Genomic DNA, 18,221 nt, shown 5'->3' with positions numbered 1-18,221 from the left:
TAGCCTCAAAAAACACATTATGCCCAATATATATGGATAGAGGGAGTATGTACCATGTATTATACACGGTATCATACACACCCAGTCGCATACTGTTGCGTACATGGTATCGTGTATTGTAAATTTAATATATATTTTCAATTATTTGAACACAATTTGAAAAAATGAACATTTTTTAAAAAATATGAGCAAAATTTGAAATCCAAATCAGTTTTTGAAAAATAAACACAAAAAATGAAATTCCGAACATAAATAGTGAACATTTTTGTAAACACAAACAAAATTTCTAACTTAGTTTCTTTTGCATTTCTGAACTTTTTTTTTTGTAAAAATGTGAACAAAATTCGAAATTTTGAACGCTTTCTAAAAGCATGAACAAAAAAGTGATAATAATCAAAACATTTTCTACAATTTCAAACAAAATTTGAACATTTGAACATTTTTTTGAATAATTAATAAAGTTCTAAATTGTGTTCATATTTTATAAACAAAGATAAAAAATTGAAATTACACACTACTTTTGCTAAAAAAAAGTAAGCACCTTTTGCAGTTTTTGAACAAATTATTAAGATTTTAATATTTTTTAGGGAATGGTTTTTTCAACATTTTTGAAATATGAATAAATTTGAAATATCAATTTTAAAAAAATAAACAGTTTTTGTAATTTTCAAACAATTTTTGAAGATATGATCTTGTTTGAAAATTTGAATTCATGAAAAAACAGAAACTATATAGGCAGTAAAAGAAACAAAAATATAATTCAGGAACCTTCTAGAAGGTTTACAAAATAGGTAAATATTGGCTAGGAGTTTCCAAAACTAGAAGGAGAAAGCTATGCATACTGGTAAAATAAATTGGACCGGCCCAATTACTCGATAGGGTCGACCGTGTCTTTGTGAATCAATGACAATTTGAACACAATACAAAGATAGGCGCTCATAATCTCATATGAACATACGGTCATCCCTATGAACGCACGCACGCACATTCTCTCCTATATGAGTATCTTTTAAGAGACTGGGCTGGCAAATCATCTTGAGATTACACCTTTGTAGTTGACAAAGACGTCCCCTTACACTGAACACACATCACCGAAAGGTCTGAACTAAATTCAGAAAAATGCAAGCACCGGTGTATAGGACTCAAACCTTGCTGGGTTAGTGAGAATGGGGCTTTCTATTTTATTTTATGTTTGAGAGAAAGAATGTTGTTTTTATAAACAATATCAAAAATTTGAAATTTCACACTACTTTTGGTAAAAAGCAAGCATCCTTTGTAGTTTTCAAACAAATTATTAAGATTTGAACATTTTTCATGAAATGGATTTTTTAAGAAATTGATTTTTTTACATATGAATAAATTTGAAATACCGAACATTTTTAAAAACAAATACTTTTTTGTAATTTTGGAACAATATTTTAAGATCTGATCTTTTTTGAAACTTTTGAATTTATGAAAAACAATAAAACAGAAACCAAAATAGCCAGTAAAAGAAACAAAAGTACCGGTTCAAGAACCTTCTAAAATGTTTACAAAATAGGTACAAATTGGCTGGGACTTCCGAAAACCGGAAGGAGAAAGCTACGCGTACTGCGGCCCAATTGCTCGATAGGGTCGACTGTGTCTGTGCAAATCGGTGACACTTTGAACACAGTACAAACACGGGCGCTCATACAAACAAACGCTCATCCCTATGAAAACACATGCACGCACACACATTCTCTTCTATATTAGCATCTTTAAAAGACTGAGCCAGCACATCATCTTGAGATTACGCCTTCGTAGTCGACGATGACGTCCCCTTACACTAAACACATATCACCGAAAGGCCTGAACTAAATTCAGAAAAATGCGAGCACCGGTGTGTATAGTACTTGAATCCTGATGGTTTAGTGAGAATAGGGTTTTCTATTTTATTTCATTTTTGAGAGAAAGAATAGGGTTTTGTAGAATGTGAATCTCTGCCGCATTGGTTCACAAGAGGTCGCTGGCCGGTTCGTCAGGCTTGGCTACCGACCACTATTCTGACAGTTAGGCCCATTTCCAAATTTTGGCTCAGCTTTCCTATCCTCCTCAGTTTCGTCTTTTTTTTTACTGATGAAAAAAGGTTTCGTCGTTTTGCTTAGAAAAAGTAAATCGATTCTCCTGGAACACGTACGCGTGCACACTCCGGGGAGAGGTCGAAACGTCGGCAATAGAAAGCCGTATCGATCTGAAGCCCTTCACATTTCCCACTCGCAGAGTGAGACGGGACAGGAAACGAGGGGCTGCGTTCCTCTGCGCGCCCGACACGTTTCGTCGCCGACCATGAAAGTGCAGAGGGAGCTGGCAACCAGACGCAAAATCCAAACGTTGCTTCGCCCCACGCAACACCTCCGTCGCGCGCCCAAGAGGCAGCCGGCTCCTGCTCCTTCGCCTGCGTGCCACCATAAATACCCTTTCGCCCACCTCCGCCATCCTTCTTCTCCGGAGGATCGATGGCGGACGCTCCGTTCCTCATCAAGACATCGGCACAGCACAGCCAGAGCCCGGGGAAACATCAGCAACAAGAACTAATTCATGTATGTACTCTCGAGGTTTCCGCTGCACGGGGTTTATATTTTATCTATACGCCGTCCGCATCCATTGCCTGCTGCTGCTGCTGCTTGCAACTCCATTGCTAGCTTATTCTGGGCATTTTTCTCAAGCGTTGTCAGCCTGCCTGAATCTCAGGAGCGGCCGGTGCCGGGCAATCCAAGAAATAGATCCGTCTCCACATCCACCACGTCCTGGCTCTGCTCCGCCAAGGTCGCCGGAGCAGGGGGCGCCGCCAAGGTCGCCGGAGCAGGGGGCGCCGCCAACGCAAGGTGCTGTTCCTTCTGGCACTGCACAGGTTAACCAGGGTAGCAGATTAGAGACGCATCATTTATAGGACGGGTGATCTCTGCTGGGATGCACATAGGATATCACATGAGTCATGAGGAACGCGTTCAGGGTAATGGTAAGTTTGGCCGTTTCATTCCACCAGGCAGTGATTTCAGTGCCCATCCATCTTTACCTGGCTATATAGTTCTTCATTGTCCTGCCGCAACTTTGTCTCCTGCTCCATGTCCATGTGACAAATCAACAACGCCATGTAAGGAACACAACACATGCTCTCTCTTGTTTCAGGTTTGCTGGGGTAGCGACGTTACCTTCTGCCTCAACGTAGAGAGCTGCTCTTCAAACCGCCGAGTCTGCCATGAAAGACAATTAAGCACCATTACATGGTTGTGCAATCTTATGCGCACAGATAGTATATTTTTACTACTCTTTCATACTGTGCTAACCTTCACTGCCCTGATGCCTAGAAGGCTTTTTTCAATTTTGAGCTCCAAGCTTTGCAGTTCTTCAATAGAGCATTCTTCCAAATTTTGACCCAAAAGTTTGCTGCATCTCAGTGATACCAGATGGTGACAACTCAGTTTTGGCTAGTTACATGGATAGCAGTCTCTTGGAAAGCCCAAGTGGTTACCTTTTGCAGGCTTCAAGAGCATCAAGCTTCTTTGACAAGCCCTCAGCATCAGCTTTTATTTTCTGCAGTTGAGGTCAAAAGGATAATACCTGAACTAAGTTAGTACTATGTATTATCAAACATGAAATAACTGCTAGAACGTACTATCGTATCATCTGCTTTTAAATGTCAGCTATACTAATTGAACTGTGCTGCTTTAGTCCATGATGGTTTTCACATTTCAGTAGCACCATCATCAGCTGGGAAATGGTTGCAAACCAAATCAAGCATTGCAAACGTAGGCTTCTCAGTGCTGCGTTGCTGACTAGTTTAATCTCTCAGTTAATACACCATATCTCACCATTTAGCTACATAAGTATCTCCAAATTGAAATTATGTAACCAAATGTGAAGTAAGCACATCAAGCAGAACTATGTACCTCTATATCTTGCTGTACCGTCTGTCTGCTGATATTATCCTTTGTGACTGTCTTATAACGTTCAATTGTGTTCTTCATGCTGAATTGGAATTTAAAATGTAAAAATGTAAAATGTAAAATATATATGATATAGTAACAACAGTTAATTTAGACAAGCACAAGGCATTAAATATGTAATACTGACATAAAAAATGATGTGTGTTTCCCTTCATTGGTGTCATAAATATAGATAAAGTAAAGGGCGTGTGAAACCGTTCTACACCTCATGAGGGGTTTTCACCTTATCTATCTTGCTGTGATGATCTTGATAGAAATACAATACAGTACTTATGAAAAACAGAGTTGAACATCAACTATTTATCTACCTACGATTATCTTTTGGATATATGCAATAAGTTGGTACCCCTATATAATACCTAGTAGCCTAGAACTTGTGTAGAATTAAGTGTATGTCTTGACAAAAACACAACGACTGTGTTATATCTTAATTCAAACCTCATGGGCTTATGATTCACTAAACTTATTTGTGGACCTTCTCTTTGAGTGAGTATTCAAAATAATGTTAGTCTGTTTGATTTGCATTCTTCAGCAAACATTGTGTACCTGTCCAACTGCCGGTAAGCCAGTCCAGTCGTTGGACAAATGAGAAAAGGTAGTGCAATTGTACAACACGACGGCCTTGATTGCAAAGGTATACTTTAGGGCTAGTCAGTTGTCAATTCCAGAATAATTTACCACCCGCAAAAAAAAAATCCAGAATAATTTACTTATCCCACTATACATAGTAGAGTCGTTCCTGTAGGACCAATACTTCTATCGAGTAGTGTGATGCACCCTTAGCCCAGCCTCAACACTATGGTTTTGGTCGTCCCTGGTAAAATTTTCCAGTGTAAATTTCTGAAAACAATAATGTTCTACAGAATTCAGTTTGAATTGCAGAAAATTCACCACATTTTAAGGCCTCATGTTCTTTCAAAATAACAAATCTGCCACACAATTATGTCCTTGCAGGAAATACGAAAATATTTTACATAGTTGTGGTTTGGTCATAATTCTTACAATAAAACCTATATGGTTTGGAAAATCAAAATTAAACTTTAATCCTACAAAAAAAGGAAAATTTTACCATAGTAGCAAGAAACTAAAAAAATATACAACATAGCTGTGATTTGATCATAGTGCTCACAATAAAACTGTAGGTCAAAGTCAAAATTAAAATTTAGTCTTGCAAAAAAGAAAAAAATTGACATAGTATGAGCATTGGTTTTGCCACAATTTTAAGCTTGAATCTTTAGGTTTGTTTCCAATGCGTAGTTGTAGTAGAAGAAATTGCACTTAAACACTCTAAACTGTCACCGCTTTCTCACTTAGCCCCTTAACTTATTTTATCTCATCTAACCGTTCATGACTTGTCTCCATAGTCACATTGCTCAAGTGTGCAACATCATGGTGTGGTGAAACCAGTAGGAGTATCAAGTTGTATTACTCAAAGTCATCGCCAATGATGATCATTTCATCAACATCGAGAAGAGCCCAACCATGGGAGGAAAGGCGGAAAAAGAGCGGAAGTTCATGATTGCTCTTTGAAAAACTAGTAGCAGTGATCGCTAAGGAGAAGAGGTCAACTCAGGAACGAGGAACTTGCTTAAGGCCATATTTAGGGCGACGAAGACAACGCATCACGGCATTAGGAAATACGTAGGTGGTGGATGCATGTAGACCTACTCATGCAACTCAACGTTAAGAAAGACATTATTGTCATCATGTTGAGGGGCAGACTAGTGGCAAACGTAAGCCACAACGAGAAGGGTACAAAAATAGTGTTCATGTGAATCGCATGAGCAAATGTCTCATTTTAGTCATGACCATGCACCTACTGCACCTACTGAAAGTCATGAACCATAAAATGAGCCTTGTATAGCTCAAGAGAACCGCTAGAGTGAATCTTAATCTTGTAGACCCACTCACTAGTGTTGGGCAGAACATGAGGAAGGGAAACAAGATCCCCACATGCCAGTGTTTTCAAGCAGGAATCTCCTCTACCAACATATGAGGCCATTCGGGAGGAACAACATCACCATAAGAAAACTTGGCTTGAGATGAGCGATGACAGAAAAACTGTAGCAATCAACGACCAAAAGCGGGCGTGAGGGCATGGAAACCATGGGTAGGAGGCGGCGGTGCATCACCGGCAGAGGATGATGAAGCAGTCAAGGAAGATAGCTCATCAGCAGAAGATGGCTTATCTGAGAAGGCGATATGTCAGAGAGGAGAGGAAGGCGTGTCAGGAGAAAATTGAGGCAACAAGCAAACAACGGTCCTAGTGAAGAATAGGAGGGGGACCACCAGGGAAGAGTCAAGAGACATATGAGCTAGGGAAGCCTTAAGTGACAAACAAAATGGGGATGTCGGCGGGTCAACAGAAGTACGTGCATACACAGTGGGGTGGATGGATCAAGGCAATACAGTAGCTACAGGTGTGTCAAGAAAAGCCAAGAAAGAAATATCATCATAGAGGAGGCCGAAGGAGAAGGGGACACTGGTAGAAAGTGTTGAAGTGTATATGTGGATTGCCTAGCCTTTTTGTCAGTTTAGACTTTTGGTTCCGTTGGCTAGTGCATGAAGCTTAACATGGTATCAGAGCCCAAGGCCTTTGAGTTCAAGTCCCGACTTTTAGAATGTATCCAAAAATTGTTCTTCCCTCCTTTGTGTCCATGTATTGGTCTCTTGAGCCATATACTTCTGAGCCTATCCACGTGTTGACTTTCCGCGTCACAAGTGAAAGGGGGTGTTTAAGTGTGTATGTGAATTGCCTAGCCCTGTCCACCAGTTCAAACTTTTGGTTGCATTGCATAGTCCATGAAGCTCAACAAAAAGAACACTCATCAGAAGCCACTCACCAAAAAACCAGTAGCGAGCCTACAGGGGCAGAAGCGCTCGAACCAGGCATGAGGGGTTGTCCATATAGTTAGCGACAACAATGGTGGACCATGCCATTAGTAATAGAATACCATGGTGGTGGCTGCATGTAGATTTCTTGACGCAACTTAGAACTAGGAAAGGCATTGTTGACATAAGCTTAGATGCAAACCAGTGGCAGACAAAAGCCATAGCGAGAAGGGTGCAAATAGTGGCCATGTGGTCAATTTGGAGGAAATGTCCCATCGTAATCACGACCATACTCATGCAGAAAGCCATATGCCACAAAATCTCCTAATATCTATTTGACAAACTTAACACAATTGACCCGAAGGGTCATTATCGACTTGTGCGGCCATAGTAGGATTAATGTCACAAGGAGCGGAACAAGGCATTATGTTTATAGATAGCCATTACTCACATGAAATGTGCTTCACTCAAGATACCTAGTGTCTCACACATTGAGGCCTATCAATTGACACCTAGTTCTATCTACTCTATGTGCAGCAAGGGGGTTAGATGTTTCCAAGCAAATCGATGGATTGGACACCTCCAATCCCAAAATTTCATAACATATATCAACCTCAACCTAGAACCAACAATTACTTAGATATTAATTGCATTACAAGGGTCTCAAGCTTACAACCCATCATAGAGGCCATGATGATGTCGGTGGCATGCGATGAAGGTGGTGGCGCTGACCATATGGTCATGCCCGATGTTTATGACAACCTCCTCTCTTAGTTTTTTCTCCTTGTTCCTCCTTCAAGGACGTAAATGGATGTTGGAGATGGATGGTGAGACACAACCCCAAAATTCCTTTGGATGTGATTCAGAGGGGGATAATGAGTTGCTCCTTGGATTAGGATTAGTTATCACTTGGAGACGGTCTAAAGAACAAGTCAATCCACTTCATAGTTGATCCTCCTCCCCTCTTTTGATCGAAAGGTTGGAAGGTGAATAGAACTCTCCCAATTTCTTCATTAACTTGTCAATAATCGAAGAAAACAAACCATGCCCAAATAGGTGCTAAAATGGAAAAGTTATGGCAAATTCCATGACTTCAATGTGTGTAACACGATCGTGGATATGACCTTGGTCGTACCGTAGGTTGGCTTCATAGTGTGGGGTTTAGTATTTCATGGCCAATTGCAAATGCATTCTGATGAAGGTGATCTTGGACTCCTTGGATTGATATGACGAGCCTCATAATTTCCATGTGGTAGATATCTAGTATTGCATTTGGTGATCATAAGTTCAATAGAAATTATCTCAATTTGGTGTCACTTGTTGTGACAAGTCCATGGGAGATAAAGTCCACCAAACTACCAAACATGAAGGAAACATACTAAAAAAAATAGGTCTGTAATTTGGTTGTTTGAACCTTAGTAACAAGAAAGAAAGCAGGTACAATGCCATTGTTGCAAGGCTATGTCGCCACCACTTGTTGCCCAGTTATTTTGTATGGTATACTAACTAGATCGAGTTTGCTGCCTTTATATGCATGCATATGTGTGTCCTTTGTCTCTAGAGAGCACTTTCGAACGAGATTCTCTGTTCGCCTCGCCCTACCTCTTGTGGCTTCTACTCCACTGACGCCTTGGGCATTTGCCAAGATGCTTCCCAGGTTGACAGAGATGGTGCCAAGGCTATTGTTGATGTTGTTATTGCCCTTCCGATATACCGTGAGATGGCAGCCTACACTCAAGTGGTTTGAAGATGATGCTTGTGTTGCTTTTGTTCTTAATTAGTTCTAGTGTTCTACCTCAATTTATCTTGAGTTTATGGATCTCAATACTGTTTTTCAAGATATGGACCCATCTTTAATAGCGCTACCAGCCCTCTAGTGATGTTGTATACCTGTCTGTGGTCTGACATGAGCATGCTCTTCAGCAGGGTGACTTCATTGTTGATGACTTTTACGCACATAGTTCTGCTACCTGGCACCACCTCAGTTCTCTTTGCACTACTCCTTGTTTTCTTGCCAGTGTTGGCAGGTTGTGCGGTCAGACTAGTTTCAGTGTGTCTACGAGTTATTGTCTCGACTCTGCAAGGAGTTTGAGCTGCAGTGTGCACATCTTTTAGCTTGTGGTCGTGTTTGTCTTATGGAGGCGCTTTCTTAGATACATGTCGAGGGACTGGGATTCATGGTGTTGGTTTACTTGAGGTTCTATCTCTGCTTGCTGCTCAATCCCCTGCTACGCCATTTGTTGCACTGAATCTTTCTCGCTCCAGTGCTCCGTCATGCCTCTACACTCCTCCTGGTGGTGAGGGTTGCTTTGATCCTCACTATGGCTACTGCAAGGATGGTCATCCCGTGTCATTACTTCTAAGCAGCATATGTGTAACAAGGGGCGCACATCTTCTTCTGGGACTCGTGCTTTTACTTCGACATCCTTAGCCACCACTTTGACTGAGCAATTTATTGTGAGGCTTAAGTGTCTGCTTGCCGCTTTAGGTTCTTCAACCGGTGTTGCGGGTTCTATGACTGATGCTTCTAGCATTGAGCGACCACCGCCTACACAGTCAGGTACATCCGTGTGGGTTCTAGACTCTAGAGCATCCTTTCACATGTCTTCTAATTCTTCCACCTTGTCCTCTCTAAGATCTCTCAATTTTCATGTTCATGTTCTCACAGCTGATGGTCCTGCTTTTTATGTCTCCAGTCGAGGCACTCTTACTAGTTCTTCTTTTTCTGTGCCCGATGTAGCTCATTTTCCTCGACTTACCATGAACCTGTTTTCCGCTGGTCAACTTACTGACTCTGGTTATCACTTCATTCTTGACATTGATTCTTGTTATGTTCAGGATCATCACATGCACACCCTGGTTGGGAATGGATCTCGTTGCTATGCCCTCAGGGTCTTAGGGAGTTAGACTGGCTTCACGTTCCTTTTATTGCCACCACTATCGCCAGTTACTACATCTGTCACACCAGCTACCGACTCTTTCCAGCAGTGGTACCATTGACTTGGACATCTGTATGGTCCTCTTTTGTCATCTTTAGTTCGTAGAAGTCTTCTGGGTCTATCTCAGGAGATGTCTCTTTAGAGTGTCAGGGTTGTAGGCTTGGCAAACGGATTCAGTTACCTTGTCATACTAGTGAGTCAATGCCTCAGTGCCCTTTTGAATTGGTTAATTTAGATGTATGTGGTCTGGCTCCATTCACTTCGAAAGAGGGCCAACAATACTATATTATTTTTATAGATAATTTCTCTCGCTACACTTGGTTTTATTTTAGGTATTCTCGCAGTGAGGTTCTCTCTCTATATATAAGTGTTTTGTTGCCATGGACCACACTATCTATGCTTATTTGCGTGTTTAGTGTTGACTTTATTGGACAGTATATCTCTTGGAGTTGTGTGGTGTCCTCGCTAAGCATGGTACACTTGCCTAGTTCTCTTGTCTTGGTACTCGCACTCAGAATGGTGTGGATGAGCGCAAGCATCACCTATTCTTGAGAAGGATTGTGTGAGATGATAGCGCCTCTCTTCCACTTCCTTTTGGGTTGAGGCCATTCCCGCTTCCACCAATCTCATCAACATTCAGCCCTCAGTTGCTCTGCAGAGTGGCATTCCTTTCAAGTGCCTTTTTTATTGTTTTTCTGATTATTCGGTGCTTCGTTTGTTTGGTTATGTTTGCTATGCCTTCTTGCCCCCATGAACACACCGAATTGACTGCTCAGTCTGTCGAATGTGTCTTCTTAGGACACAATTATGACCATAAGGGCTACCGTTGTTGGGACCCGGTCAATCATAGGATGCGTATTTCTCAAGATGTGAATTTTGATGATTTTCTTCTCTTTTACCCAAACCCATGTTCCTCGACCTTTTCGGTGGAGGATATCTCTTCCACTTCCTTTTGGGTTCAGGCCATTCCCGCTTCCACCAATCTCATCAACATTCAGCCCTCAGTTGCTCTGCAGGGTGGCATTCCTTTCAAGTGCCTTTTTATTGTTTTTCTGATTATTCGGTGCTTCGTTTGTTTGGTTATGTTTGCTATGCCTTCTTGCCCCCATGAACACACCGAATTGACTGCTGAGTCTGTCGAATGTGTCTTCTTAGGACACAATTATGACCATAAGGGCTACCGTTGTTGGGACCCGGTCAATCATAGGATGCGTATTTCTCAAGATGTGAATTTTGATGATTTTCTTCTCTTTTACCCAAACCCATGTTCCTCGACCTTTTCGGTGAAGGATATCTCTTTCCTCACTTTGCCCCACCATCCTACTCCTACTCATTTCACTATTGCAGATCCGACACCGCCATCTCCTAGGGTTTCCTCTTCTTCCTTGTCACATGATTCTGCACCTTCATCTCCGGTGGATTCTCTGTCTCCATCACCCGAGTCTACTCTGGTGGCCCCTCCACAATTTTTTCCCTCTTTTCCTCACTATTATAGTTGTCATCTACGTGTAGTGGATCAGTCTACTGGTGTGCCATCTACATCTTCTCAGCCGACTTATGGTCTTTGTGATTGGTCTCGCCCTACCATTGACTCCTATGGTTTTTCTGTTGTAGTTGTTCTTGAGCCAACTTCTTATCATGATGATGTTCATCCTGAATGGCAGCTTGCGATGGCAGAGGAGATTGTTGTCTTGAGCACACTAACACGTGGAATCTTGTTTCTCTTTCTCCCCATGTGTGCCCTATCACTTGTAAGTGGGTCTACAAGGTTAAGACTAACTCTGGTAATTCTCTTGAGCGCTACAAAGTTCGTCTTGTGGCTTGTGGCTTTTAGCACGAGCATAGTCGTGATTAAGATGAGACTTTTGCTCATGTGGACAATATGACAACTGTCCGGACACTTCTTGTTGTGGCCTCTGTTTGCCATTTGTTTGTAGCTTAGCGTGATGTTAAGAACAAATTTCTTAATGGTGAGTTGTGTGAGGATGTTTACATACAATCACCGCATGGGTATTATGTTCCTGATGGCATGGTATCCAATCTTCCTCGCTCTCAATGTGGCCTTAAGCAAGCCCCTTGTGCTTGGTTTGAATTTCGCCTCGATGGTGACTACAACTACTCTGTTGACGACAGCTCATGATCCTATAATGTTTGTCCACTTTTCTGCTCATGGTCGGACTCTTCTATATATTGATGACATGATCATCACTGGTGATGACCGTGAGTACATTACCTTTGTGAAGACACGTCTTAGACTACCCATAGTGGAAATAACATAGGTATTAACATCACATATATCTAGATAAAATAGATGATGTGGCAAGCAATAAATAAAGAAAGAGAGACATGTGGTAACATAGCTAGTTACTACTAGTATGAATAACATCACACATATCAAAGCAAGATGAGTCTATAGACTAATAAATGAAGTGTTGCATGTTACCACACATATGTTACTCCCCACTAGAGGTAGTAACATAGAGTAGTAACATCGGCATGTTACTACTCTATGTTACTACCCATTATGGCTAGTCTTAGGGAGCCCTTTATTATGTTCGATCCCTCTTCACTACTTTCTTGGGATTGAGTTTTGCTCTACCTGTCCCATGAAAAGTATATTCAGGATCTCCTCACTCTTGATTCTCTTACAGATGAGTGTATTGTTGAGAATCCCATGGAGCTCAATGTTCACCTCTGCTTCTAATGGTGACCCCTGTCTAATCCAACATGTTATCGTCATTTTGTTGGGAGACTTGTCTATCTAGCTGTTACTCATCCAGATATCTCCTATCATATCCATATTTTGAGTCGGTTCTTTACTCCCATTATTCGCATTCTACTATATCTTTGTGGCAGCAATTATCACCATCTTTTCTTCCCCGCTCAAGTTTGTTACAACTTCAGGCCTACTTATCATGTTTTTCTCAATGGTTATATTATGTTTTTTCTGTTACTACACCTGCCCCCCTGTTGTCAGACAATACATGTGATTTCAGTATTACACACGACCCTGTGAAGCATGAGCTCATCGAGCATATTGGTGTTGATGCTTTTCTTCGTGCAGTGTGGTGTGTAGGATTTGGTAATTGCTCTTCAGTATGTGCCTTCCATGTTACATTGGGCGAATGTCTTTACGAAGGCCCAGACTAGAACAACACAGTTTTTATCTCTCGAAACTACTGGTGTGGATCCACCCTGAGTTTGAGGGGGCAGGGTGTTCATTGTGTCTATTTGTCGTGTAATATCACCATTGCATAAGTGCTTTCCTGCTTATTTACCACACATGTACATGTATGTATATTGTCCCATGGACACTTGGAAATACAAGTAGCATATTTCCTAACATGATCCAGTTTAAGGAACAACCTCTCTATTTCCAATGCGCAAAAGCAAAAGTTTTTTTTGTTATTGCATGCAATCAGCACCGGCAGAAAATTTGTATATTTCTACACTTACAAAATTCAGAACATGTATTGTGCTTCAAATGAAAAGAATAAATCTACTATCTAGATTAGCCCATAATTGGTTCTTTTGTGACCTACGGCTGGGGACTGCAAAATCTGCCCCATGACTAATTTAGTTTTCAGTTGTCACCCTACGACCATGATCTGCCTTATCTGAATAATACTGGACGCCCTACAATCATAGTGATTGTTTGCCTTGATTTTGGTATGGCTGTTACCTACGGACAAAACCATAAAATATCTGCTAATAAAAAAATTATGAGTTAATTTATCTAAGAAAGCTGCATAATTTAATTAGAAACCATATTGTGGAAGCCTGGCAAGTTTAGTCTTGACTCGGCTTATGACAGGAAGCTATTGTTTCCTGCATACGACACTAACACCTTATATGTCAAAGAAGCACATTTTTCTCGCAAAGAAAGCACATATTCACGACAAGTTCACTGCCCCAAAACTTTAATTAATTTGTATTTGTTGCACCAAAATCCAAACAACATTTTCAGTCCCTTTAAGCTGTTGTGCCATTTTTTGCAGTGTTCTTCTACTTTAATACAAAATGACACGTTTGGGGGAGGAAAAAAACTGAATCTGCTCACAACTCCAATTCTTAGTAAATTAAAGGCTGATTTTTGTTTTGTTTAATTTTTAAAACAAAACCAGTCAATTTATTAAAAGGAAACCACCAGACACACGCACTGCAGAGCCTAGGGCTAAAACGTAGGTGGCAGGCTGGGCGGCCGTGCGCCACTGGGTAACTGGTTGATGTCGAGTTTCATTTTTAGTTTTATTTTGGGGGCAAATGTTCTGTTTAACTTCTGCTCCATGTTGTAAACTGTTTAAACTAGAGTGAACAACGGAAAAATAAATGCTGGTGCGCCAGTTCCACAGCAAACTGAGTAACTGACCATGAGTAGAAAAAAGTACTCGCCATACAGTTCAAGTACACCATATCGCATGCACCGGTTTCGTTTCTGAACAGAAAATTAGCTCTAGCAGCAACAGAAACAGTCTTAAGGTTGGCCCCAAAACCGATGTCTAGACAAAGCATGTATAGCGTCCGGTAATTCTAGCCTGGCCCATAGTAGTACTACTCCCTTTCATCCCAAATTCTTCTATTGGTTAGTACGTCCATATTGATAAAAAATTAGGCCAATAGGCAATAGGGCATTGAGTGGGCTACATGTGCTAATCGTCCTTCCATCCTGAAGGCACTTTAAAGTTTAGCCCAATTCGCAGCGATAGCAGGACGTACGGAACAGGAATTTATCAGTTTATAAAAATCGCGCTCGCTGCAACCGAGGCAAGATTCTCGCAGCGATATGCAGGAGGAGTGGGGAAACTTGGAGCCATGGGCCAAGTGGATGGATGGGAACGGCGCATCACGGGCGGAGGAGACTACTGGAGCAGAGGGGCTTCCGCCCCCCATTGGGCAGTGGCCGGCGAGCTGCGTGCGCCTGCGCCGCTACAGGAGTTGGCGCAGGGGGGCACGCGAAGATCCGTCGGATTTCTCGCAGCGAGAGAGTAAACTAGTGGGATTCCCACGCGCATTCCGGCCCCAACCAGGAAACAAGCAGCAATTATAGTAAACAAAGACAAGGCGAATTAACTAGTCGCGTAATCGGGAGGGGGAGCGGGAGCGGGTTACCTGGAGCTGGCGAATTCGTAGAGCCTGCCGCGGGGGGAGAAGACGACGAGGGCGACCTCGGCGTCGCAGAGGACGGAGAGCTCGAAGGCCTTCTTCAGCAGGCCGCCGCGGCGCTTGGAGAAGGTCACCTGCCGGCTCGTCGGGTTCTCTATCCGCTTCATCTGCGTCTTCCCCCGCACCATTTTCGCTCCTCTTCTCTTCTCTCCTCTCCTCCCACCACAAATCCGATCGAAAACCCAACCAAACCAGAAAAATCTCCCTCCTCCGATCAGCCGGCCTGCGGAACGAACACAAGAGGAGGAGAGGGGGAGATGATTAAATTAAAAGGTGGGTACTGTTATCCCAATTGGGGCGGCGAGGAGAGGGCGAAAAGTGGAAAACCCCAGCCCACCCACGCGAGGAGGAAGGGGATCTGGCCAGGACGGCAAGGGGAGACTGACCAAAAATGGCAAGCGCGGTGAGGTCGCTGCGGTGTAGGGTTCGGCCGTAGCTGGCTGCTGCTCCCTCCTCGCCCACCCACCCGACCTCGCCCTCCTTCCCCTCCTCCTCCACTTTGGCTTTCCTTTTCGGTCCCTGGCTGGCTGACGGCGTTGCCGCGACGCCGTCACCACTCACCAGTGGCCGGTGGGGAGGCACCGGGGCAAGGCAACAAGAGGAAAAAGGAAAGGAAATTTTGTGTGCTGATAGTGGCCTAGTGGGGTGGGGCGGGGCGCTCGGGTCGGTGGAGGAGCTGCCGTTTTATGGAGATCCTGGGCTGGGCAACAAACGGCAAAAATTTCCGTTGGGGGAAAAAGAGGATTTATCCCCGGCCCGGCGTCCATTGGCTGACCCTTTCCTGGACGGGAAAATAAAGGCGGTCAGGCGGGCGCTTATTGTTTTTGCGGTGAACCACCCTGGCCTGGTGCACGCACTATTGTAGGAGTATTTGGGCGCTGCGGTGGGTGGTGAATCAATTCCCTGCAGGGCGGACTACAAATTCGACAGCCATTCAATGTACCTGGGATTAGGGTTACGGTTCGTACAGTTTCATTTTAAGAATCCACCCGAAAAGAACATTTGCTTAATTAGGGGTGCACATCACACGATCTATGACGATGTTTAAGGCGTAATTGTACGTTGTGGTCCTATGATCTGGACCTAGGATCTGATCCGCCCCCAATGACCTCGCCTGCGATGCGCCAAGTGGGTAGTATCGTAAGTTAGTAATCCTAACATGGGAAAATACAAAGAAGAACCTGGGTACCGGTGCAGGCTATATTGTCGTCATAAACTTTTCTTTTTTGTGCTGAAGTCAAAATGAATCATTTCTTATCCAAACTTTTTATACGAGTAATACGTAATCATGTTTGATTCCAAAAAAGATTTATAATTTTTTGAACCTTTTTTGAATTATTAAATTTTTTGGCGCATATAGGATGCGCTAGAACCCGAGAGCACCAAGTTTCCGTCCTCCTAGCATCATATTATTTTCATAGTGCATAGTATCATAAGTTAGTACAGTACTATCTTAGATGACATCATTTATTATTTTAGATGACTCATATTAATACATTACAAACTAATTGCACATGCGTTGCGACGGGACATTGCATATTCTATTGGGTCAATGCCAATCGAGGCTGACATAAATCTTACGCCCACCATCTTGTAGATTTTGATAAAATTTGATTGGAGTATGGGTAGGGAAAGACAATAAAAGTTTTGATTTATGTGAGGTTTGGTAAGATTTGATTTGATTTGGGTATGGATACAGAAAGACATGTTTTTTTTAGCTGAGGTTTTGATTAGACTAGATTTAATTTGATTGAGTTGATGCATGACATGAAGGGGGGCATGGGGAGGGGCAGAGGGGAAGACAAAAGTAGAATGACCAGCATTTCTTTTAAACACAGTATGAACGCATACGCTTATACACTCGCCCTTATGAACACACACACACACATATCCTACCCCTGTGAGCACCTTCGAGAGACTGACTCAGCACATCATCTTGAGATTGAGGCGCCTTGGTAGTCGATAAAAACGTCTCCTACCACTAAACGCATATCACCGGGAGACCTGGAATAAATACAGGGAAATGCGATCACCAATGTCAAGTCCGAGACTTGAACCCTGGTGGGTTGGGAATATCACTGTCCTCGTAACTATCAAACCACATGTTGGTTCGCAACAACCATCAATCCTCTGATAGTAGAGAATTAATATGATACATCATCATGCGGTGATACCAATACTTCCTCTTTCCTCACTTAATACCATGACAAGTGGCAATATGACTAGTTGGCATTGCATGGGTTGGAGGGCCTGATAGGTTGCATGATACTTGTCATTATATTTTCACTATGGGAGGTCTTAACCTCACGCTTAGCACTGAAATTTAACAACAAACCTGGGTATTTGGCGTAAGAATAGAAAATGGATTTTTTGACTATACAAGTGAAAGATATAGATTGTAGTATACTTGTAGAGTTATTTTTGCCTTGGTTCCTCTTGCATAAGGGGACCGCCGCTAGCCCTGGTGAGCCTTGACGATGTGGAAAATGGGTGCATGAATTTTTGTAGTATACATATGTAGGTTGGAAAAAATATTATAGTATAATCATAGGTTCATTGTTTTGCATTTCGTCGCGGTGCCTCTCACCTGAGAGGACCGACCATGCCTAAGGTGAGCCTTGACAATGTGGAAAATGGTTGGGCCGCTCGAAACATTCATATTCAATGAACAACATTTTACTAGGTTGAACGGCGGTGTATGTTTGGTTTATTGCGTTTGATTCACATTTTTCTAAGGAAAGAGTTTATTCGAGATGTGTCGCAAAGAGTATTGATTTGGAGGACTACAAAGAGGAAGGCAGGCAAGCACTCAGTGAAGTGCCAAACATATTAGCAAGGATGGATTCGAAGGACGTGCCCACGCTGTAAAGAAGCGACATCAGAGGAACCATGTGCCCTCGCTCCAGAGCAGAATTGGATGGTCTGTGCCATGGCCAGACTGCCACCCAAGAAGGAGAAGGAGGACAACGGCAGGTCAAACAGCTCCGGCGATGAGCAGATCCGGCTCGATCCCTACCACGCCTTTGACCGGTACTTCCGCGAGAAGGACGACAATGGCGCCGGGAAAGGCAAGGGCAGCCATGGATGATCTTGTCCACCATTGCCAAACATGCCAAATTTTGGTAGTCCGATGGCATGTTATGATGTAGTAGTCGGACAATGTGTGTAATGCATTGTTACGTAGTTGCATGGGTTTGTATGGTTTTGAGGTATGCTAATTAAGGTGTCCGATTGTGAGAATGAGATTAGAGGCTTGATCGGTCGGATTTGCAAGTCTAGCTGTAGATGCTCTCACTTTCGGGTCGCCATCTACACGAAT

The 18,221-nt window shown here is 42.7% G+C and overlaps 1 protein-coding gene and 1 long non-coding RNA gene across 4 annotated transcripts; one reads left to right on the top strand and one right to left on the bottom strand.

Annotated features, from left to right (window-relative positions):
• Positions 1–2,419: 2,419 nt before the first annotated feature.
• Positions 2,420–6,146, top strand: LOC123105943 (uncharacterized). Its single transcript, XR_006451109.1, has 5 exons — positions 2,420–2,561; positions 2,713–2,980; positions 3,151–3,813; positions 4,501–4,602; positions 5,333–6,146. It is a non-coding gene; the product is annotated as an uncharacterized lncRNA (long non-coding RNA).
• LOC123105942 (MADS-box transcription factor 50) lies at positions 2,540–15,562 on the bottom strand. Of its 3 annotated transcripts, none has more exons than XM_044528127.1 (8): positions 15,289–15,562; positions 14,849–15,125; positions 3,912–3,990; positions 3,494–3,555; positions 3,309–3,408; positions 3,174–3,215; positions 3,038–3,079; positions 2,540–2,864 (listed from the first exon to the last, which is right to left on the bottom strand). In XM_044528127.1, the coding sequence occupies exons 2-8, from the start codon at positions 15,028–15,030 to the stop codon at positions 2,709–2,711; spliced, it is 663 nt and encodes a 220-aa protein (XP_044384062.1). In that variant the 5' UTR covers positions 15,031–15,125; positions 15,289–15,562; the 3' UTR covers positions 2,540–2,708. The 3 variants fall into 3 exon arrangements, with proteins under 3 accessions (XP_044384062.1, XP_044384064.1, XP_044384063.1); XM_044528129.1 differs by lacking the exon at positions 15,289–15,562 and adding an exon at positions 15,244–15,262; XM_044528128.1 differs by lacking the exon at positions 15,289–15,562 and having other exon boundaries at positions 14,849–15,237.
• Positions 15,563–18,221: the final 2,659 nt, after the last annotated feature.

This window comes from Triticum aestivum, chromosome 5A, assembly GCF_018294505.1.
Source record: "Triticum aestivum cultivar Chinese Spring chromosome 5A, IWGSC CS RefSeq v2.1, whole genome shotgun sequence".
In the NCBI taxonomy this organism is placed as follows: domain Eukaryota; kingdom Viridiplantae; phylum Streptophyta; class Magnoliopsida; order Poales; family Poaceae; genus Triticum; species Triticum aestivum.
Note: the sequence above shows the minus strand (reverse complement) of the source record. Positions and strands in the feature narration are given on the sequence as shown.